The sequence below is a fragment of the Ammospiza caudacuta genome, chromosome 9 (genome assembly GCF_027887145.1).
Source record: "Ammospiza caudacuta isolate bAmmCau1 chromosome 9, bAmmCau1.pri, whole genome shotgun sequence".
Classification (NCBI taxonomy): domain Eukaryota; kingdom Metazoa; phylum Chordata; class Aves; order Passeriformes; family Passerellidae; genus Ammospiza; species Ammospiza caudacuta.
Window position 1 is genome coordinate 21,502,439 of NC_080601.1, and position 24,166 is coordinate 21,526,604.

General features: G+C 43.7%; 1 protein-coding gene across 2 annotated transcripts in view; it reads left to right on the forward strand.

The window, feature by feature from the left end:
- Nucleotides 1-12,968, forward strand: part of C9H10orf71 (chromosome 9 C10orf71 homolog) — a 38,390-nt gene extending 25,422 nt beyond the window's left edge. For both annotated transcript variants that reach the window (XM_058810425.1, XM_058810424.1), the window contains exons 2-3: nt 4,356-4,527; nt 6,253-12,968. In XM_058810425.1, the coding sequence (XP_058666408.1) occupies nt 6,429-11,027 (4,599 nt within the window). In that variant the 5' untranslated portion in view covers nt 4,356-4,527; nt 6,253-6,428 and the 3' untranslated portion in view covers nt 11,028-12,968. The remainder of the gene's footprint in view (nt 1-4,355; nt 4,528-6,252) is intronic.
- The last annotated feature ends 11,198 nt before the right edge of the window (nt 12,969-24,166 follow it).

The following is a 24,166-nucleotide window of genomic DNA, read 5'->3' on the forward strand; positions in this document are numbered from 1 at the left end:
GAAGTAGCTTCAGTAGAAGAAGAAAAAGACTTCAGTTCTTTTTTCAGAAAAAAAATGAGAAGAGGTTTGATTAAACAAATAAAATCACAATCATATTCATTTTAATGACATTTCCCCTAGAAAGATAATTCAAAATTTATGGGCTTTATAATTTGAAATATTTACTTAGGGAAATTTGAAAACAAGATCACACTCTCTGTTGCAGTACCATCAGAGTATTGTTTGACATAGAAAATAAAATGAAAGATTTCAGTTAATGCTAAATAGCATATACCCTCTTTGATTTAAGGACACTAATAACATACTATTATAACTATTATAGTATATATACATATTTTTTCTCACAGGCTTTTTTCACTGAAAATGATGAAATAATCTAAAATTTAAAACAAAGTTTTTAATTCTAAATGAAATTTTTAAATTCCCAATTTAATTTCTCTTCAGAATCTTTATTCCATGTGAAATTTCAAAAGCTATCTAAATGAGAACAACCTCCCCTAACACATGCACAAGCATGTTTCCAAAAGTTGATATTGTCCACATGATGGCAATTCAGTTTGGCAGCCAGCTCTGCTGGTGCAGTCTGGAACTGTACCATGCCTACCCCTGCACTCTTAGATCTGTGTATTCTAGTGAATATTGCAGAAAAGAGCAACATTACTTTATCCCAAATGTGCTGCTGTTTTCAGTGATGAGCAATACAGGTGAGAAAATCAGAATTGTCCAGAGGGCATGATTTGGTGGCATAACAATGTGGTATTGGTTCTAACCCCTTTCCTTTGCATGTTGGTCTGAATACCTCATGGTGGTGAGGTTTGGCTCTTCGCAGATGAATTTCGCTTTACTGTGGTTACAGTTGCAGATGTAGCTTCTGGATAGCACACAGTGCTGGCTGAGGAAGTTGATGTATTCAGTCACCAATTCTGTTCTCAGTTATTCTACTGACGTCTGTAAAATGACTCTAGATTTATACCAGCGTAACTGAGAACAGAAGCTGGCCCAAAGTCAAGAACAGTCTCTCCTCTCCTCTGGCCCAGAACAAGCTGTTCGAGCCATAATTGCCAGGCCAAACCCTCAAAGGGAATGGACCCATTTCCTACACTGGTTCGGTTCAGACACATGGTTTCTTTGCCTTGCTTTCCAGCGCAATAATCAAAGACCTGATGCTGGAATAGCTGAGGTCACCTTATTCTATGCTAGCCATTTCTGCCAGCATTTGGGATTTTCACCCTAAGCTAGAAAGATCCACTTGATCATCTTCCATCTGCTGGGGTGGGTATTTTTGTTTGAGTAAAGTGATTTCCCTTTCCCCAAGCAAGAGAATTCACATTGGTTTCCTTTTATGACTACAAAGAATTGGTGAAAGTGATCTTGTTGGATGAGAGAAACAGAGGCTTGTGCTAATAGATTTAATTTTATGTCCACCTCAATTTAGAAATTGCCTTTCTTGACAGTTCAGGGAAATGTGGCTTGAGGACTGCTGCCTCTTTTGGAGGCAGCTCCCTTGCTTGTTGAGGGTGCTGTGATCCTCCCCTGGGTCCACATGTTAACTGCCTGACACCTTTTTGTTTGTTTTCCTAAATGCGCAATGAATCCATCAGTGCTGTGATCACTGACCACCAGCAGCAGCAGCTCGGTACTCATTCATGTGCTGATCCCTGCTGCCATGCAGGATTTTCCAGCAATATCCAAGGGACCTCACTGAGCCAGCCCCACTTGGGCCAGGGAGGAGCTGCCATGGCTGGGAGTGCTGCCTCAGCTTGATGACACAAAGCTGAGGAGACATTTTTCCATCCAGAGCTCTCATCTGGTTATGAACTCCTGTGTGTGCCATGAACAAATACAAACCTATGCAACAAAGTCCTCAATTCATTAGGGATTCTCCTATTTCCCATGGCAAGGAGCATTAACTATTTATTGTCATTATGAGCCCCTGGAAACGTAAAGAAGCAGCATGTGTGGAAGTGGAGCATGCTGCTGAATAAACATCAGCCAACAGTTACCACAGGGCTCTGAGTTTTGAGCTGGAGCCGTGGATGGATGCCACAGAGAGAGCACCACCTGAAGAAACCAGCTCACAAAGATTTTAAAAAAAAAATCTTTCCTTCTCTTCTCATTCTCATGGGTAACGCCATGCTGCTGACTTCAGACCGCTATGCAACTCCCAGAGGGTGCTGCCAAAATGCCACTGTGATGCCTCATGGCATAACCCTTCAGCCAAATACCAGCCCAAGGGGGTGGGGGAACCAACTGGCCCTTTATATATTGCAGTAGCAGTGATGTCATACGCTCCAGCCGAGTTTGCTGGTTTACCCAGCTCCTGTCTAGTGAAAAAAAAAGGCTGACATTCAGTCTGTGCCAGGCCAGGAATAGTATCTGTAATTTAACCTCCTCATCACAACTTGCTGGGCACTTAAGAGAAACTGAAAAAAGCCACCTATTTAAACGAGATAGGAGGTTGGTTTCTGGATTAAACGGCTTGAAATCTGTGTTCATGCTAACTTTTTCAGTAGCTCGTATCAGATGATGCCTGCTGCTAACACCTCATACATTTCTCAGCATTTCCAGGCGGTTTCAGATGCCCAGAATTGCCTTCCTTTTTCTTTAACAAAGACTAAATTCAGACATCCTTAAATGTTTGAACCAGCTGAATCCTGACCTAAGCTCAAATACTGCACCTTGGTTGTTAGTGGCCATATTTGTCCAAAAGGTAAAGAAATGGGACTTTACCAGGTTATTAAACCAGTCAGGAACAACTTCTTTGCCTAAGAAGTTGTTATCATATTTATACGAGGAATAGCTACATCAGTACAGTGCTGCTGTTTCCATCCAGTCCCAGGAATGGTCTGCACCTTGAACACTTGGTGCAGATGCAGCTTTTCCAGCTTGAAACATTATACTTTACAAACACTTGTATTATGTCCAGGCAAGACAAGAATTGTCACAAGGGTTTCAGGGACAGTGGCAGTCACTATTCTTTCCTTCATCAGTGGCGCCGAGTTGTTTTTGTAACTGTGACTCCATCTAGGAAAATAATTGTTGAGATTACGTCATGATCTCCATGCTTATAGTTACTCTACTCACTTTTCAGCAAAAGTTCTCAGTTTACAGGAGACAATATATTTCTCCAGACCTCCGTCCATGAGATCTGAAAGCCAAGATTCCTCCTGGTTCAGGCTCCACCACCACTAAGCACTGATAAACATTGTGCTACTGGAGAGTAGTCAGCAGCCCCGTTAATGAGTGAGACAGAACTTTATCACCATCTCCCATGTCTGTGTTGGCTTTGCACTGTTAAGAGTACCACAGAAGCAGTAAAACTGTAATTTAACCTCTGAGCAAAGAGAGGACTCACTGTACATGTCTGGAGAGAGGATACCCTTTTACATCTGGCTGTAACCAGACATAGCTCTGTTTGTTGTTTGCTTGCTTTTCCTTTACTTTAACTTTTTTTTACCCACACATCTTAGACAACAAAAAGCTGTGATTGGTACAGGCTTATCCCTAAACACAGAGCTACCATTCCTCAGGTGAGGTGCAGGACACAATCACAGTGTGTGATTGCCACTTTTACCCATAGATTTTGAATACCATGAGCTGACTCAAAAGTTTCCTTTGAGAAGACTCTGCTATCTCAAAGCACATTACCTCAGGGCCAGACAGTTCTCCTTGTAGGAAATTGATATTTTCTTGCAAAGATTAGGCAAACTGGCCTGAACCTTGGGGGTTTCCATAGAAGAATGGCAGCAATTCATGTTCACCATGGCTGAGCTTTCCTTTAGCATCTCCAGCCTCTGGTTCATGCATGGAAGCAAAAAGATATTTTGTTTACTGCTCCTTACCATGCCAGCTGTCCAGCTTTCATCTCCTTTACCACAGGGACAGTGAAAATCAAGGACTTTCAAACCTCAGCTACTTCAGTTCCAAGTTGACCAGATGGACATCTGTATTTGTTGACAGTAGAAATCCATATACAGGTGGAGTGGAGGCATGTATTTTTCTCTCAGTCCCTCTGAAAGGGTGGCACAGCAGGGAAGAATTCCTCTTTTTAGCCTGGAGTCATCACCCAGCCTTTGCAAAGGGCAGAATGCCAGGAAATCATTGCTCACTCAGCTGCCTGTCCCTGCTGGGGCTACCAGAGTGTGCTGGAGATTGTGACAGTTGTTTGCTAGGAACCTGACTGTGCTCCACAAAACCCAACAGGTATTTGTTATTGTCACTCTGGGATGGACAGCTGTCTCTTTTTGTAAGAAATCCTGTAAATCAGCCCTAAAATGGTTGTAAAATGGGAGTGAACAAATGAACAAAACAATCCTCAGATCATGCAAACAAATACCTTTGTTTTCAAATTGCAGAGTTCACTTAGGAACAAAAAAATGCTGAAGGCGGGAGACATCCTGGGACACTACTTCTGTGGAATCTATATCACTGGACTATTTCTACCTCCTCACTAAAGATGGTCAGAAAAGAAGCCAAATACAAGTATGAGAGTGAGTTCTAAAAACAAGAAGCAAAATTTTAAGGCAGGTATGTACTTGTATTTCTCATTTATATAAAAGCTAAGAATCAAAACCAGGAGCAGAATGACCTTTCATTTGTCTTCTCTTTTTTCTTGCTGCATTATACAGAAGGATGTATGTCTGTGAGGGAAGTGAAACTCATGTTTGAAAAATCTTTGTACAAAGTAAGATAGAGAAGCTCTGTTAGGCTCATTTTATTTGTGGTGTAAATCTATTGTAGTTGTGCATAAGTCATTGGAATTGCATGGCTGGAAGGATAGGATCTAAATTCACTATGATACCTGGAGTCTAAAAATAGGTTGGCTGAGATTCTTTTATTTAGAAAAGGAAGGTGAGGAGTGTTTTCATTTGAAGAAACAACTGAGCCAGAGTAATTTAGCTGATTAAACTCAGTTCCTCTTACCTTTCATACTTTGACCAGCACTGGCTCGCCATAGAGAAAAACAGGTCCTTCCAAGAGCATCACTGAGATGGACCAAGGTGGAATCAGGGATTTGGACACCTGGAGAGGCTGGAATCTAGATCTGAATTTCATTGTTCCATTCTACAAGCTGAATCAGTGGATTCAAGCTTGAGATGTAGATGTCTTCTACTGTAGATGTGACCTGTGGTGTTTCAGCTCATCACAAGTTCATACTGCCATTGTAAGGAGGAAATGGAGATACAGACCAGACTTTCGTTAAAGTTTCAGCCAGTTCTGGAGTATGCTTTTAAACTGAGTCTCTCTGCAGTTAGTCAAAACTCTGCTCAAGTCCTCGGATGTGAGAATAAGCATCTAAAGAATTTACAGAGAAACTGTGAGAAGTTTTAGTGTAGAGATTTCAAGTACAGCAAAAGGGTCTGTGTTGTTTTTACTTGTTCAATTAAAAGATTCCCCCATCCTGTGTTCAGACAGGAGATACACAAAAACCTCAGTACTGTGGGCCCTGACTGTGTGTCATAATCAGCCTGTGGTTGAATGGGTTGCCTTTAGCTCTCAGCAGTGCTGGAACTGAAATCAATTGTTCCCTGTGCTGCTGTAGTGGGTGTGCCGCAGTCCCCGGGGCACTCCTGCCTTCTGCTGGCTAAGCTGATGTTAGCAGCCTCTGCAATCCAACAAACCAGCACAACCCCACTGTATCCTGCTATGGGTGCCTAAATTGAGCCCCAGCACTCTTTGTCTGGAACATTCACAGTAATCCTTTCTACCTGTAGTGCCACTCTTCTTTCTCAGACAAGAGTTGTGTTCATGGCAATTATAATGCAATTATAATGACAAAGCTGTGACAATTAAGTTTTATTGACTTTACTTTCATTTTGGACCTTGCGTGCAATGATGTACTCAGTGACAACTTTTTTTAAGCAACTTTTGTTGCTAATTCTTCCTGGCCAAAAATGGCTAACCTTCTTTTCTAAATGGATGCACAGCACTTGGAAGTGTTTATGGTTGGTAATGGAAAGGGAAGTACTTGAAATTTGTTTCTTATGACCTTGTTTAAGAGCTAAAAAAAAAAAAAAAAAAAAAAAAAAAAAAAAAAGAAAATACTTTCTTTAATGGCTCTTTCCAGAAATTCAACTATCTAGCATGAGCAACTTGAATTGATCAAAATAACAGAATAACAGTGATTTTTAATGTTGTTCATTGTGTTGCTAGCATCACAAAATTAGTCGGTGACTGATATATCTGGAAAATGCTCTCTGTCTAATAGTGTTAATATAGAAAAATGGTAATTTGTAATTTTTGGCTTTGCAGAGAAGAAAGTTTCCTTCAGCTATTCTGTAAGATGAGTCAATGTGCAGCAGCACCACCTGGAAGAATGGCTTTGTGCTTGTGAATTGCAAACAGCTGGATCTGCCTCACAAAGTCACCTGCCTATTCAACATCTGAAATTAATCCTTTGGACACTTCACCCATGACTCTCATGAACAATGCAGGGGAATAAGAAACATACAGAAGGACACAGTGACTCCTCAAGTATTGGGAGTCTCCTGGATGACGCAGACAGAGAAGTGAGCAGCCTCACAGCTCGGGCTTTCAAGAGTTTGTGTGTAGCAGAACTCGAAGACCCTTACAATGAGCCAGAACTTTCCATTTCACCTGACTTTGCCCTCCAGTTGTCTGCTAAATTTCACTCAGGGACGTTAAACCATGACATCAAGAAAAGCAATGTCTGTGACAAGTTAACAGCAAGAAACAATGAACATACCATATGGGCTTCTACATTCCAGCAGTTACCTAAGTGTGCTTCGGAGGAGAAGAGGATTGCTAAAAACAACACCTTTGCCATGGAGAGGAAATTGAGCTTGCCAGTCCCTGGTTCAAGGAACAATAAGCATGTTTCAAAAGTGTCCTCATTGATTAAGACGTTTGACAAGACTGCAGACCAAGGGTCAGGAAGTTCTCTGATAACAAATAAGCAGCCCATTAAGAATAGCTTTCAAAAATACAAAATAAATCAGGGCAATGATGTTGCCTCCTGGGATGATACAGACATTTTAAGCATCCACAAGGAACTTTCTGAATTTTCTGAGGCTAGTCAAGGTAGCCACTGCCTCAGTGGCAAACATGAGCCACAGATAAGACCTAATAAAATAGACCTGAGTTATGGGGACTCTGATGGTTATTATCCTGTGCTGGTTGAGATGTCAAAAGTAGCCAAGTCAAATTTTTCCCATTCTTCTAAGAAGGCTTTAAAAAACAGAAACTTGAAAGTTAGTGAGCCAGCAAAAAAAGGTAGTTTTCTTCACAGTGAGAATAGTGCTTTTGAATCATGGAATGTTCATCATAAAAAAATGTCAGAAAAAGACGAATTTGTTGACATAAAAATGGAAAAGGAAGGTCATGCATACCTGGAAGAATCACCATTTGTTAAAGGATCACACACAGGTGAACACAAATTGTCACCTGCCACGACCACTGTTGCTAAGAAGAAAGAGAAAGATTTTCAGATGAAGCCAACTCTACAAGAAGCTTCTTTCTCTCTCCGAGTCGTCCCTCAGGGTCCCCACCCTTTAGAAACCAAATTCCCTGTTGTTTTCCCTCCCACCCCTCCCCCAAGGAACCATGTACCCCAGGGTCCCCCTCGACCACCCCCTGCCCCACCAGCTCCTCCTCTCCCACCCCCGTGCCATCCCCCAGCACCCCCTAGCCCTGAAGCCCCTCCTGTGCCACCACCCCCAGTGCCAGCTCGACTGTCCCCCACTGCCCTGTCCCAAGGCTCTGTGTCACCCCAGTCTGTGTCCCACAGCATGGTTTCACCCTCACTCGGGTTTGAGACACCCAGTCCTCCTCCACCGAAACCCCAGGGCATCTCAGCTGAGGAGGAACCCCAGAGCCCCCGGCTGGGCAGTGCCTGCCCACCCTGGAGGAGACACAGGGCTGCAGAAAGGGCAGCAGGGAGGAGACAGGCTGCAAAGGAGAAGGTCACAGACAGCCACAGGACCCCATTGTCTGAAAAGGCGACTGGTGCTGACCCTGGTCTGCGTGTGTCTCCTCTGGCTAAACAGGCAAACTCCCCTGGATCCATCAGCCCCTCTTTCAATATCAGCGAGCTCCTAACACCTGTCATACCCCCAAAACAGGACATGGACACTGCTGAAAGGGAGCTGATCCCACTGACACCTCCTCCCACGGAGAGCATGGCCTCAAGAGACCCTGAGGAGAGCACCGTGGATGATTACAGATCCTGGGATAATTGCAGGCTGACGGCATCGAGTCTGTTATTTAACTTAAAGGATGTGCGCAAACGTGTTAAAAGCATTTATACCCCTTCTCCCCTGTTAAGGGCCTTGGAGGAGAAAAATAAAACCAGGGAAAATATGCAGGAGAGTACCAAAATGGATGCCTCATTCTCAACTTCACATGACAAAAGCGAGAAAAATATTACAGAGAAAGATGAATTGAGTGATATAGCTTATGTATTGTCTAGCAGTGTTCATGAAAATGACAATAAAACTGATTTAACTGGACACTTCAGAGGCAATTATCTGACTTTGAGATCACCCCAGACAACAGAAGACCTTCCATTTTACCAAACTGGAGACAGCATGAAGCAAGACAATTCAAAACACCAAGATCTGGTTAAAAACACAGAGGATGACGAAAATTTCCTCTCGTTCAGACATGAATCAAATGAACCTGACTTAGGAAAACATCAGCAGTACACAGCAAAGAGACCATTCAGTAGAGACAATGTAGATACAAAAGCTGGGCAGCCCATGCAAAATCACAATGTGCAGGGTGAGGAAAATGAAAGACAAGCTGCTATTCAGAATGAAAATTTTGCCTTCAAAACACTCCTAAAGCAACTCTCACCAGAAGAAGATGAGCCTTACAGTGGCGCCCAAACCACCATTGTGGTACCTGGCCGTGAAGCACGAGGCAAAAGAAGCACTAGTTCCTCAGAGCAATCCTTTGTCTCCACAGTGGAGCAGCCACTTCAGGAAGAGCCATTTCTGCCAGTGCCCCTAATGGAGCAGACGTGCCTCCAAGAGAGCCAGAGGACTGACAGTGAAACAGGTTCAGGAAGTAAGAAAAGACACAAGGAGAAAGGGAAAGAGGTTGGGGAAGATGAACTGCAATATTATGCTTGTATCAGCCCTGGTACTGGTGCAGCAGAGAAGAGGGAGGGAAGTGTTACTGGGGATGAACAGAGGAGCCTGATGAAAGAGAAGATAGGGAGAGAGAAAAGGGAAGAGGCTGACAGCACAAATTCTGCATCTGACAGTATTAGAGACATGTCCATCCCCAGGTCTGAGGAAACACAAACACCATCATCTTCAAGCTCAACCAAACCCAGTCTGTTTATGATTAAAGATAACACATTCAGGTCCCCTCAGGTGATAAGGGCTGTCAAGCTGCCCCTGCTCCGGTCATTCTCCTTGGATGACTCAGTGAGCAGCAGCTATAGGGAAATGGAACGTAAGTTTATGTCCCCAGCAGTGTACAGCAAGCGGCACCGAAACATGTTGCACGCCCAGGAGGGGGGCTGGTGGGCATCGAGACACAGAGGGCAGCAGAACGTGACAGATGGAGCAACTGACAGAGAAAAAGAAGCCAGTGAGTCTGGATCTACTTCAGTAACAGTGGATCCCACTCTTCTGGAAGATACAGAGAGCTTTTCATTTGGAAAACTGACGGAAGAAGATGAAAAGATTTATGTGTTGTTAAATAAATTTGGGAAAATGGATGAGGAAAGTGTCTGTAGAAGTGAAAAGAAGCCTACAAAGGCAAGACACAGCTTAGAACAGCCAATGACAGGCCTGGAAAATGACCAAGCTCAAAACAACAGCTATCCTGCAGAAAGAAAGAAAAATTACTTTAAGAATCATCATTTATCTAACCGCAAAGGGGGCTCTTGCGCAAAAAAAATAATCACTAGGCAGACAATTTCCCCTGTGACTGGCTCCATGTTAGAGGACCACACATGTTCTTCTGTATCCAACGACACTTTAGAGGATATCCTGCATCCAGAAGATGCACCTTTGTTAGAAAATCTTTCACGCCCTGCTGTCAGAAGCCCCAGGTCAGGAAACACAATGCACTCTCTTGCTGCCAGTTCATTGTCAGATAAACCCACTATTTCTGGCCTTAGAGAGACAGGGGATGTTACAAATCCTGCCTTGTTGAACATGGCACTAGAGAGACAAGCTTATATGCCTGCAGAAGAGATAATCAGTTCGGCACAGAGGAATCTGCTTTTGGATGTCGCAGGAGAAGATGGGAGACTGGAGCCCAGGGGACTTGGTGGGAGACCAGCAGGCAAGCCACCCACTGTGCCACCAAAAACAGAAAAGGCTCTGCGTCGGGCTAAAAAGCTGGCAAACAAGAGGAAAAAGGTGCAAGAGCAGCAGAAAAACCACCAGACTGAGCATGCATATGCTGTAGGGAAAAGGCCTACTCATTCTGGAGAGACAGCAGCATCTGCTTCACCCTTAGTATATTCCCCCCTTCATCCTCCCCTTCACTCAACTTTTACTCCCACAGAAACCACTCCTGGGAAATCTAGGCTTGCACCAGCAGCAAACCCTTCACCCTCTTCAACCCAGCGGAAACTGCTCCAGGACCCTGACTCTGGTCAATACTATGTAGTTGATTTACCAGCTGAAGTGAATGTAAAGACATTTTATGACCCAGAAACAGGCAAATATGTTCAAGTCTCAGTCCCTTCCTTGGAACAGAACTTACACCAGCCCACCTCTTCAGAAATGAAGAATTCTCCCTATGCCTCCTACCCTAGAGTGCTGCCTTTACCAGCCTCATCAGTAGCTGTGCTGAAATCACCTTCTCAGCTCTCTGAGCCTGCCTGGTCAGTGCCTGCTGCACCAGAACGAGCTGAACTGCCTGAAGATGGCCTGCAGGACTACAGATACTCTGAGTCTGTGGATACTGAACCAGCCTCCTACTCCTACCATCAAGATGCTGGAGAAACTCAAGTTCACTTAGGCAAGGATGTGAGCCCAACCCAAAGCACTAGCATTGTCACCCTCACCAATTTAGATGATTTTGCTGCTGAAGGAGTATCTTGATAACTGAAGTAACAAAACATGCCAGCTAGTGTTTTTAAGAACTGTTTGGACAGACACATGCACACAAAAGCACATGCAGATTTGATATTTGTGCAACACTTTGTCTGAATCTCATTGTGGTTTGGGTGGGAAAGGAAAAGGAAGCTGTTCATGTTGAAAGATGCAAAGTAATGACCACTCTGAAGGAAAGAGAAATTGAGTAAGCACCAAACTATCAGTGAGATGAAGGGGCAATGCCAGCTAGACAAATACATTTGACAATGTAAAGCCACTGCTTGCTGCTGCTGCTGCTTTGTCATTAAGAAGGCTGGGATAGCCAAAGCAAGTGTCCTGTTGCCCAGATGTGTTGCATGATACATGACACTAAATAAAATCTGTGAGACCATCCTATGCATCCTATGAGGCCTGGAACTGACGCTACATCTACTGAACTTTCCTCACTCACTGCCTTTGAACTATATTGACATGTAGAAAGTCTGTGGCTACAGATATGCCATATATGCAAGATCCATTTTTTGCACACCTTGATTGCCCTGAAGTCATTGACAAGAAGATTGTATACTGGATGCACAATACAAGAGCCATGTAAAAAAAAACCCTTTTAAACAACCAGAATACAGTTACAGCTGCTCGAGATTTCCCATGTACTTTTGCAGTGCCCACTAAAATGCTGCTGAATTCTTTATATTTCTTGATAATGCCCAAATAGGTTTCCCCAGAGTCAGGATTTCTTTATAATGCAACTTAAAACTTCAGGTTATCTTGATACTTGGCCTGAAATATTTTGGTGAGGAGCAAAGTTGAATGAAATCCCGCAACAGTATTTAACTGTTGGTTAGGACAAGAGGTTCTTAGCTGTTGTAATTGAAATGTGTTTTGTTTAGTTTTCAGGCTCCCACTGAAACATGGAACTAACTTTTAAAACCTGCAAAATGTACTTAAGTTTGATCATGTGAATTCTGTGATTTAATACAAACAAACAGACAAACAACATATTCAGGACGTCCAAAGTATTAATTTCTAGAAAAGTTCTTCTTTGAATTATCACTTTTCTTTGAAAATTTGTAGGAAAATATCACTCATCCTTGCATAAGCTCTTTTTTATCATCACAGTTAACGAGGAAACTTAGGTGAAAAGATGGAAAAATTGAATGTATTGTGCCTGCTTGTAAATATCTGTATTTGGAGTATTGGCTTAGTTTTTTCTGTCTCATTTTCACACTGTTTTCCCCAGTTATAACTGAAGTGCAGAAGCTCTAAAGAAGAATTACGCCAGTGACTTTCAGCCTGATTCACATCTTAGGCAATTTTTACAGGATTTTTTTCAGTGAAGCAGCTCTTGCCTTCCTGAGAAGAAAGGGATGAATGAGGCCTTTTGTTAATGAATACAGTGTGGAGACAGGACACAGGCACTGCTCCACTCTCCCAGTGTTAATATTTATGACAGAGTTTTCCTTCAGAAAATTTCCAAGTACAGAGGCCTCTCCTGGGACACAGACCCACTTTGTGGTTTGTCTCCTTCCTTAACCTGAATTCAGTTCTCAGCCTTCCTCCATCCCTGACAGGAGCCATGTGCTCACAACCTGTCCTGTCCCACCTGACAGTTCCTTTCCTCAGTGCCACTTACTGAGACATTTCTCTTAGACAAACACTAAGGGCATCACTTCACTGATTACAGTGGGGTTTGGATTAACGATTTTAATGATTTTCTGTGGTTGATTTCACCTGTTACACATTCTGTGATTTGGTAGGTTTGATAGCAGCAGAGGTGTGGGTTGGAAATGAAGAAGCTTGTACTGGTATGTTTGAGTTTTAAGCATATTCAGCCAAATGCCCATATTTGAATAAACATTCATTGTTCAGTTTTCCACCCCAGAAAGTTTTCAACACCTGAGTGAATAAAGCTCTGAACAACCTGGGGTGTCCTTCAGAGATGACCTTCCTTGACCAGGAGGTTCACACAGAGATCTCCTGAGATCTTTTGTGGCCTGAATTATCCTGTGATCCTGTTCTGAAAACATTAAAATTTTAATTAAATTTGACTTGGAACTCAGCAAATGCAGTCTCCCCTGAAAAAAGGCTCATTTTGAAAGAAAGTTTTTTTTAAAAAACTATAAAAATCAAGAGTGTTTCCAGAAGAAGAATTCATTTTCAAGTTGTTAAACTGAGGGAAGTGGCTCTTACTATAAATATTTTTCTTAGTCACCAATATTTTGTAAACTGATGGTGCTATTCATGTTGCACTTCTCTGTTGCTGTCACTCTATACAGCATAATGTCTATCCAGTATAGAGCAGCATCTCATCCACATGTTAAAATATAGACAAATAGATCCGTTAGAGTTTTCCATGGTGCATTTAGACAAAACCTATGAAATCTTAAAGCCTATCAGAGTGCACAAGATTTTGTGTGTGTGTGTGTGTGTGTGTGTGTGTATGGTATTACAAATTTTAATGCCCTTAAGGGCCACAAGTCAAGAAGTAGGCTCTCAGAAGACAGGATAAAAGCTTCATTTCCAAGGGAAGACTACGAATATGAAGTATCTGTGCACAGATTAAAAAATGAATGGTAATTTGATGACAAAAATTTATATATGTACTTAAAAAGGTCCCTTTTACTTCTTTAATTGTCATTTATTTCATAGACATGCACACTTCTGAACCCTTTTGTCAAAGGTCTCCTAAAACTGTTATTGTGGAGAATGGGATGCTCCATTATACTGCTGCCAGGTATGTGAGGAAAGCAGGGTGGTGTATTTTTCCCTCTGCTGTAAAGGTGAACTGAAACATGGGCATTTAAAGAGGAGACAGTCCCAACTTGGAAACCAAATACATTTCAAGTAGGACTTCTTCATTTCCATCAGCCCTTTCTGCCACCTTCAGGGAGCTTCATTCACAGTGGACTGTGTCTCTGAACAGCTCCCAGAGGGGATTTTGACCTGGAAAATTTGTAAGTAAATTGTTGTAGCAAGGTGAAGGTCTTCTCCAAAGTAACAAGTGACAGCACCTGAGAAAATTACCTGAGGAGTAATTTCCATGGAGGTTTAGATGGGACACTAGGAAACATTTCTTCACTGTAAGGGGGCTCAGTCACTGGAATAAGCTGCCCAGGGAAGCAGTGGAATCACCATCCTTGGAAGTGTTCAAAAGATGTGATGAATGCTTGGTGCTAAGTTAACTGTTACTCACAATGATTTTAGAGGTCTTTTCCAACCTTAATGATTCTATGATTCTGTGAAATTAAACAAACTGGGGAGAGAGTAGATAAGAAAGTGAGGTTTGTCTTGTATCCAAAGCTTTCTGCACTTTGCCACAGGGCATGAATGATATTAGAAAAGTATTGCTCCAGGTCCCAGCCTGGTATTGAGTAGGAACCCATCAGCAAAGCTGCCTCTGGCCTAGCCCATGCTGCTGGCCAACTTCTTGCTAGGCTGTGGGAGTATGTGTGAACAAATACACCCATGCATCCATGTAAACAACCCTATATATATATGTAACATACCTATAAAACTGCCATTTGCATATCAGTATAGGAAAGCAGTAATGCCTGTGATGGTGAGCACAAAATATTTGTGTGTTGAAGGAAGACAAATGACACTTTTCAAATAACAAATACTTTTCGTTCCTTGCCCTATCGTGTTTGTGTTTGTTGGGGGGATGTTTCCCTTGCTGCTGTGGGAGACAGGGCTGAAGAGGTCAGTACCAGGCAGAGTGAGAGCTGTAAATTAACCCTTTTTTGGGGGGGAGGGGTGCTATGGGAAACGTGCAATAGTCCTGAAAGCAGTTGTAGGAAAGCAGTGTTTTGTGACAGTGACATTAAGGTGTAGGTGAAAGAGGTGTTGAGGCAAACCAAGCCAAGTTCTGCCTTGCCAGCAGGCTGTGGTTAGGACTAAAGAACACAGCAGGCTCTTGGTATGCAGGGAAGCACAGCAGGCTGACAGGAACATTGCTTTCATTGTTTCCTACTCCTGCACATGGCCTTTGTGCATGTTTCGTTTCTTGGTGCCCTGAGGGTCCTTTGCAGTGGTGATTCTTCCTTGGCAGGAGTGACTGAGGCTGAACCTGACTTAACTAGTCCTTCATTCTAGGGCCAGAGCTGCCTCCCTCTGAATCTCCTTCTCCTTGTGGCGTGACTGCAATGCCAACAGTCCAGCTGTCACATGGCAGACTTGGACTGCCATCCCACAGCCATGGCTCTGTCCCAGGGGCTTGAATTTCCTCGTGGAAAATGCTGGATTTGTTTTAGAGAGTTCAGTTTAATTGAAATGGCCCACATGCCTGGATTTTTGTCAGCTCCTCCTTGGGAGTTCAGTGCCTAAGTCATCTGTCCAAGAAGATACATGTTCCATCAATGCAACTGTATCTGCAAATAAGTAATTATTTATTAATTAATAAACAAAATAAATGGGACTTCTTTTATAATACTGGAATGACTTCTAGCCAGCTTTTTCATTGCAATTATGTGTCATTGTAATTCTGTCTCCAGTTATGCTGGCAGAGAAAGTGGAGAACATGCAAGTGTGTGTGTGTGTGTGTGTGTGTGTGTGGTATACAGTTAAAAGGTCTAGGAGATGACTGGATGCAGGGCTTCATCCTCCTTCCTAAGGAGAGGGAGCAGGACACTGCAAGGGGGCAAAAGCACCTTTGGCCCACGACTCCTGCAATCATTCCCACCCTCCCTGTTATGCAAGTGGTCTGTCTGGCCAGAGGACCATGGGGATATGTGCCAGTACCCAGTCCCAAAGCACTGGGAGATGATCACCTTCTTGCCACCACCCAGAGGACATCAGGGCCTTTGTACTCCCTGTGTCCCATCCACCTGGGGGAAGTTACCAGGTGTGTAACTTGTCTTTTTTCACACTTCTCCTTATTTTCTCCATTGTATGTTGTGTTATGAAACACAATGGAGACTCTTCTCAGAGTGATTTTGGCTCAGTCCTTGTCCAGACTGGCAATTTTATTTAGGTTTGCTCTGCTTTGATCCCTGAGTAGCCAAGGAGTCCTTGCTGACAGTGAAAGTGCTACTGTAATATGAATATAACAGATCATAAAGAGAATAGTTGGCTGGTTATGTTTTTACCAGAAATAGATTGACAGGTTTGCACATCTGTATTTGGGGAATATGCTCTGTTTCATTTCTGTGTAAATAAAAACTCTAAGTTTTATCACTTCTCTCAGTGAAAAACTGCAGCAGAAGCTGGTGATATTGCACATGGTGGGTTACATGGGCTCTAGTGAATACATATAAATGTGTAATTTGGAGCAACTGGTGTACATCAGTCATTTTTATTAAAGAAACTCCGCTTCAGAGCCTTATAGGAGATAAAGAACATGGAACATTTGAGTAAATTGGACTTCAATGTGTTTGGGGTTTTTCTGTGAAATTCTCATTTTAACAGCAGAGGTCAGTGATTAATTTATTTTTTGTTTAGGATGATTATTCTGGTCTTATGATGATCTCACATGTAACACCATCCCTTGATACTAAATATAATATTGTAATTATGGGGTTTAAATGGATAGGGAATGGCTGAAAATGACCTGTGGTCTTCCCTTGCTTCTTTTTGATATTCTCAAAGTTTTCATGATGTTGATTTCTCACATTAGATAGTCAGATCTTTGGTACTATATGGCCAATTAGAGACTTGCTTCTAATATGCTATTGAACATAGAAAGCAGCATTCCAATAGTGCAGAAGAGAAATCATTTCTGTCCCAATTGACTAAAGCTCTGTGTTTTTTATTAAAGCAGATTTAACTCAAGCCTTGGGGGAAGCAGCTTGCAGTGGTAAAAGATAAGCACTTTGCTGTGCCCAAGTCCATATTGGATAAATTGAGGCCTGGGTACTTTGAAAGAAGGAGAGAGGGAAGACTCTGTGAGAAGCAGGGACAATCTTTGAAATCCTTCTAACAATGGAAAGAAGTGGGACTCTGGCAAAAAGTAGAAAATGTTCAAAGCTGGAGCTGCACTTTGCAAAGTCAGGGCTTGTCAAAAGCAAGGTGCCTGACAGGCGGATTCTGCCTTGGATTCCCTTGCCACGGAGCTCCTAGTGTGTTCACACTCATGATTAAAGCTGGCATGGGGACTGGCAGCATTCAGAGCACATGAAAATGGAATTATTGCTGTGCCAGCATTGTCAGTGATGTCCCCAACATGAAGCATTTCAGGTGAGCTAAGGGGGCCTTCTTCAGGACCATTCTTACATCGGCAGGGCAGAGATGACAGAGTCTGAGATAAACATTGATCTTTCTATTCCTAACACTGATAAGCTGCAGGGGATGAGAGCTGGATCTTGTCCAAAAGAAACTCTCTCTGCTTGCCCTGAGATTCCTGAAAGTCTGTTGGCAGAATCAGTTTCTGCTGGTGAACACTGACAGCCTGGAACAGGTGCCCTGAGAGTGCATCCCTTCCCAAGGAATGTGAGTGAAAACATTCCAGAATTATTCCATGCCAAGATTGTCTGTGCTATTTGAAACTTCTAAAAGGAAAAGTTAGAAAAAGAATGAAAACAGAATTTCCTATCACTTTACACTGAGACAATGTTACTGTCAATAGTGCACCCATACCTGTGTAGAGATGCATCAAGGAATGTTTACATGTCTATAGAAACTTACAGATACAGCCTTCGTGTACTTCTGGAGTGTCTGGACATGGTCTAAACAGTGCCCTCAATGTCCTTTCCAGCTCCCACTTGTCTGTGCACATGTCCTATTACTTGCAGCTCCACAGGGAGCTCCATTTCCCCTGGGATTCCCATGTTCCACTACCCCAGGGAGATGAATGGTTGCTTCTTTCCACATTCGTGCCAGGACTAGGATTGTACTTGGGATGTCCCCACACCTTCATCTCTCTGTTGGAGACAGGATGGTCACCCACAGATTGTCCCCTCTTGCTAAAGGTGGTGCAGTTGGTGAGTCTGGGGCCAGGTGGAAAGCTGGATGGAAATGCCCTTTTGCTTACTGTGTCCCCTTCCTGAACCCCCTGCATTATCAGCCCCAGACACAAACACTCCTCCTGGCAACAGGATCAGCCCCAGAACTGGCCCTAGCACTGATCCTGCTGCCATAAACTCCTTTCCTTAGCAACCAGATGAGCCCTAACATAAACCAAGCAGGATCAAATACCACTTGGAGTACTGGACCAAAAACCTACTGACTCAGCCAAGTCACCTTAGCAGGAATTTCCCAATAAAACACCTTCTTTGCTGAAAAAGACACTGCTTTGACAGCACTGAAATTGCTAGGAAAAAGCCGACATATTTGGACTGTTCATTCTTTTTCAATCTGCTGTCTTCTTGGATGGGAAATTTGCTCAAAAATTACTGAGAAGTCCTTTTTTACTTACATGGATGTCCAAGTAAACAGTCCTGGATTTTTTTTTCTTTTGGACTGAAAGTACTTTTTCAAGAAGCCATTAATTTAAAATCATGTGTTATGAATTTGAAGGTAAAGAAAAAGGGTTTCAAATATCACAAAATGGTTTTTGGTTTATTTCTGAGTTTGTGGAGCTGAATATCGATTTGACCTTTTTTCCCCAGTGTTTGGGGATTTTGGTTGGTAGTGGTGGTTTAGAGGGGTTTCTTGTGCATTTTGGAAGGAAGAAGGGATGTTACCATCACAAAAACGGCTGTGTGAAGGGAGCAGTCTCTCATGCTGTCGCGATGAGGCACAGCGGAGCTCCCTCTGGTGCCGGACCGTCCCTAGCTCTGGATGCAGCTGCCGCGTGAGCAGCTCCAGGCTGGCAGCCTTCTATTAACACTGCAGGGGGCTGCTCTCACTGCTGCGGGCTAACCGCGCTTTCCAGGGTACAGAAACCTGCTTGGAGATTTATATCCTTCTGGGCATCCCAGGCATGTTTAATGGTGTGCAATATCTGCATCCCTGGGGTATGCTGGGAGCTTGTCTGATCAGGCTCAGCAGGACACCAGCCACGTGGTTTACACTTGCCAATTTTTGTGCTTCTCATCTGAAAATCCCAAACAACAGCCTGGTCTTTGGAAAGCTTCCAGTGGTTGTGAGATGGCACTAAAGTAAGGGCAATGAACTTGAAAGGCTCCTACAGCAGGTAAGTACCCCTCATCCTGTAAATAGAGCTGAGCTGGGGGTAAAACAAAGGTTTTATATGTGTGACTGCATCTGTACTCTGGGCATTTGCTGGAGCAGCATTGTCAGCCATGGTCACATACAATCAGGCTGAGCAGGAGCAAGCCTGTGATGCTCAGAGACCACAGATAAAACCCCACGATCCCAATTTGTGTGTTCTTTATTATGGCTAATCCTATATCCAGCCTGAATCAGACTAAACCCTCACTCATTCCTAATTCCCCCAAATTAATGCTCACATTGCTGTGTACATGCTGTTAGCTAACAGAGCACACAGCAGACATCATCCTCCAGAACATGCTGGGCTGTTTAGAAGACTTTTTGCTTCTTGCTGCTTATTGCCAACTCTGCCAGCACAAGTATTTCCCAATCTGCCTGTAGCAAGCCCAAAATGTTCCCTCCTGCTGATAGAAATGTGAGGAGCTGAGCTCCGGAAGAGAGAGGGTTCCTGAGAGAAGGCAGGGGGAAAGGATGAAGTGAAAGCAATGTGCTTAAACCATGTCATCATTTACAAAAGTAGCATCTGGGCAATGCAATTCTCCCTTGTGGCAGATGCTAGGAGCCTTGTTAAATTGTGGGCCAGATATATACACCTTTACATGCAGCAGCTATTTTTGTTGGGCACATATAAGTCCCAGAGACAGAGAGTATGGAATCAAGGTTAAATTGTCTTCACATGCAGTGGCAGCAGGAAAAGGTGCTTCCAGTACCCTGGCTCCTACTTTTCTGGCTCAGTAATGTAATTCTAAAATCTAACTAATAACAAAGACTCTCTTTTATTCCCTCCTCTCCTGCTTTCAAGTGTCCAGCAAACTGTGTATTGAACAACAGAAGAGTACCAGTGTCACTAAGTGTTAATATGGATGTGATTCATCGAGCTGGTGAAAAAGCATAGCTCTTAGCTCAGTGGATTATTTTCTTAAAAGTTTGATGTCATCTGAACTGGCTAGGAATTTGAAGAGTTTCACTTTCCTGTAGACAAGAGGCTTCTCAACCTCAACAGCTCTGTAGACACTTGATATTTGTACAGAGCAGCAGACCTATGACATTATAACCAAAAAAACATTAATCCAACCAACCAACTACTTCAAAAGAGAATTTCAGCCAAGACCTAGTGACCCCTTTGTGTGGGACAAACAGTACCACTTACATCTTCAGCTGTACTGCTACTCATCTCTGTGATGATGTGATGCAGACAACCCAGTGTGGCATTGAGAAGAAGGTGACACTGAGGGGTCCCAGATGTCTTTTGAGCTGTCAGTGAAGGGACAAGTCACCTCTCAGGCTGTGGAGACTCATTCAATTACTAGAAGAGGGGACCTCTTAACAAGAAATATCTCCCTTCAGAATGTCTGCACAGAATAATATAGGGCTCAGGTTGGCTTTTCAGCAAAGGGTCCCCTGGTAAAAATCTACTGAGCAAGAAATTCTCCCCCTTCCTTTCCTTCCAGCTTGGAGCCAGGTTGTGAGCTCCACCCAGAGCCTCATAGTGGAGGTAGGGATGAAACCTTGTGCAGTGAGTCCTGGGCTTCACTGACAGAGAAAGGGCTCTGTGGGGTGCATGAAGCTGACCCACCTAAACACTGCTCCTGAGCCAGGTGGAGGGGAACGCCACCAACAGAGAGAGGAAGCTGTGGCTTGAATGTGCATGCTCACACACACACACACACACACGGGATGTCTGGCTGCTTGTTGGCGGTGTTATTTATCTGAATAAGCAGCAGCATCAATCTGGATTGCTCCCAGGTTCAGACCCACTGGAGAAGTATTCAAGTATTTGGCTTTCTGAGAGCGATTTTCAAACTTTCTTTCTGACCCTTGTCAGATGGTGATTGTCAAATCCTCCCCGGAGAACCTCTGGCTCAGTCCTAGCTGGGTTTAGCTCTAAAGTAATGGTTCAGAGGAGAAATAGGATCAGCTCTTTTCTCCTGTACATATTCCTTCCCTGCCAGCAGCCAATTTCTTGTGCACTGCTACAGAAATATTTCTAATAAAAAGTAACAGCTCCCAGGGATGCTCGTATCCCTTGCTCTGCCAAGGCTGGTGATCACACCAGCATCTTGGTTCTCAAGCATCTGCCAAAACCTGATGGCTTCAGCCAGCACGATGGAGCGAGGGTGAGCCAGCTGGGATATAACAGGCAGAGTTTAGGTTCCTGGGGAGTCTTCTTTGCAGAGATGGGCTCCTTCATTTAATGGGCTTTGGATCTTATTTAACACATTGCCTCATGTACAGTGCGGGTGTAAAGAAGCTGTGTGCACATAATAAAAATCTTGGCCTATTTGTGCCTAGGGGAGCCCTAATAAATTTGCCACTATAGCAAGCGTTAGTCTCTAGGGCCAATACTGAATGCTGGAGTTTAATAAAAAAGAATTCTGAAACCGAAGAACTGAAAAGTAAACCAGTTTGGCTGACAAAGCAAACACAGTTTAATTAAAAATGAAGTTTTCTCCTGGCCTTGACCAGTCCCAAGGAGCAGTGTCTCAGGCTGGCTGTGTCAGGCCTGCCTTCTGATGGCTGCTCTCAGGGTGCACTTTCCTAGCACACGATCAGAGATCTCCCAGACTGGGCTGAAGGCACTTCTCAGAGTGTGTTCAGGCCACTGTTAGGGCAAAAGATGGATAAGTAAGTCTTGAAGGATGACATATTCCAGGCATTCACCTGTATACAACATTAATGTCACAGTACTCTGGCTTGTGCTGGGACTGAGAAAGCAGGCCAGTAACAGCAGCCTTGCCATTAGACCAGCCCAGAGGAGTGGATATTTTCCCTGTACAAATAGCTGCCACACTCTCAGACGCTCCAGGACACTGTGGAGTTATTTAGCTGCACTGTCTGAGAGCAGAAGCAGCTTCAGTAACTTCCAGGCCCATCAGAACAGAATTCTAGAAGCTGCCTTTTGTTGCTCTGCATGTGAAAACTCTTCTTGGTAAAATGACACAAGTGGTGGTGGTTTTTGCCCTATCTGTTTCATATAATGGATGTTATATTGAAAAAAACACTGACTACAGAAGAAGCCACTGAAATTAAATACTAGAAGAATTATGCAAGCCAATATTTTAAATCCTGGTGAGATTTAACTATTACAAGTTTACCACAAGAAATCTCACAACTCCAAAATATGATGCTCAGACTTCTGAAACAGCAGATCAGCACCTACTTGTGGCAAACAACTTAGGGCAGACAACAAAGCCACTGTGGTTAGATTATTAATATATTGTCAACACATCACTTTCAACTAAGGCTAGATGTGCTACAGGCCAATGAAATTCACATTTTCACAAGCCAGAACTGTTAAATGCTTCTTTGGTATCTATCAGGAAAGGATCTTATTTTGTGGTAATATGGCCACCCAAAGTCAATATTTTACTACATTGCAAAGGAAGTTTTTAAGCGGAAAGAATAAAGCATTGTTTATTGTACTCTATTACACTTTTATTTATGGCATTGTGGTGGTGCCACCCCCCGCCCTCGAGCCACACTGTGATCTCAGAGCGGGGTGTCAAACTCTTCAGTGCAGAGCTCTGAGTTATGTCCTGGAGGCTCGGGGATCAGTGCAGAGCATCTCACTTCCCCTGCTCCACACGCTGCTCCCACCGCACCGCACGGCAGGATCCGTATCGAGCACAGCTCTTCTAGAGGGAGAATGTGCCACAGCAGCACACCACAAGCATTTCATCTCCATCCCCTCCTCCCCTGTGGTCCACCCTGCAGCAAATGACTTCCTCCCACACTGTGCTGGCTGCTTTCTGCTGCGGGGAAGCAGAGAGCTTGAGTGCACAGCAGAAGTGCAGACTCCCAGAGACACAGCCCTGCCAGCAGGCTTTTATCCCTGGCCATGGCCTGGGATGGGGGACTCCTCTGGGAAGGGGAGAGGTCATCCCAAATTCACCAAGGGCAATAGTCTGTGGGGAACAGAGAGGAGGGCACTGACTGCAAGAGAGAAGAGTTTAATGGTAAACCAAGATCTGCATGCACATGGCCTTCAGCATTGCTGTAAATAATACTCCTAATAAAGAGCCAATTAGACCAACAATCTCATTACTATCCAGCATGCAGTGTAGGAAGGACTAGCCTAAAGCATAACTGAGCAAAAGTGAAAACACAGCTCCACATTTCCTGTTATAATGTACACAGGCATAAGGAGACAATCAGATGTGTAAGAGGTAACAAGCATGGAGAGCTGAGAGAATGGCAGACAGCCTTATAAAGAAGCCCCACGTTGTGGCACTTTGCAACAACACCCAGCCCAACGTGTTGGGATCACCCCACACTTGTCCTGAGCACAGGCTCCTGGATGGCTCTGCCAAAGCTTCCCCAGTGCCTGCTCCTCCTGGAGCAGCAGGAACTGCAGCATGGGGGTGGCACAGGTGGAGAGTCAGCACCAGGGCTGGAGGCAGGGCTTTCCACAGAGCCATGAACGAGGATGCAGGGAAGGTAGGGGATGAGGGGGAGCCTGGGCATTGTGGGTGTCTGTGATTTCTTGAGAAAGGAGCACAGAACTGGAGACCCTTCACCAAACCCAAACAAGAAGCATTGTCACAGTGACCGCCCATGCTAGGCATGGCTCATGCTAGTACAGAAATTCAGAGAAAATTATTTCATAGGATCCAGTTACAATGCAGTGAGCAAAACATTTTTATCTTACATCCATCCCTTAAACCTTGGGCTTTCAATTTTCCTTCACATAACCAAAAAAAATACCATGCAGGCTAGTTTTGGAGTAGCTCTCATGTAAATCATCCCCTTGGGCTTGGGCCTCTCAAGCTGGGGTTCAGCCTGAGTGACTTTTTATAGCTGAGTTATAAACTTTTAAATGCCAGACTTAATCAGAGCCACTGAAATGGCCATTAGAGTGGTTTAAGTGGCATAGCCCTGATATATGACAGCACAGAAAGTAGGCAGGTGGCTCATCTGCAGTGGGCAGTCCATCTGGGAGGGAACAGGGTCTGGTGGCTGGAAACAAGCATGACTGAGACACAGATCTCTGGAGTTTTGCTCTTGCCCTTGTGCTATTGCTGAGTGACTTCAAGCAAGCT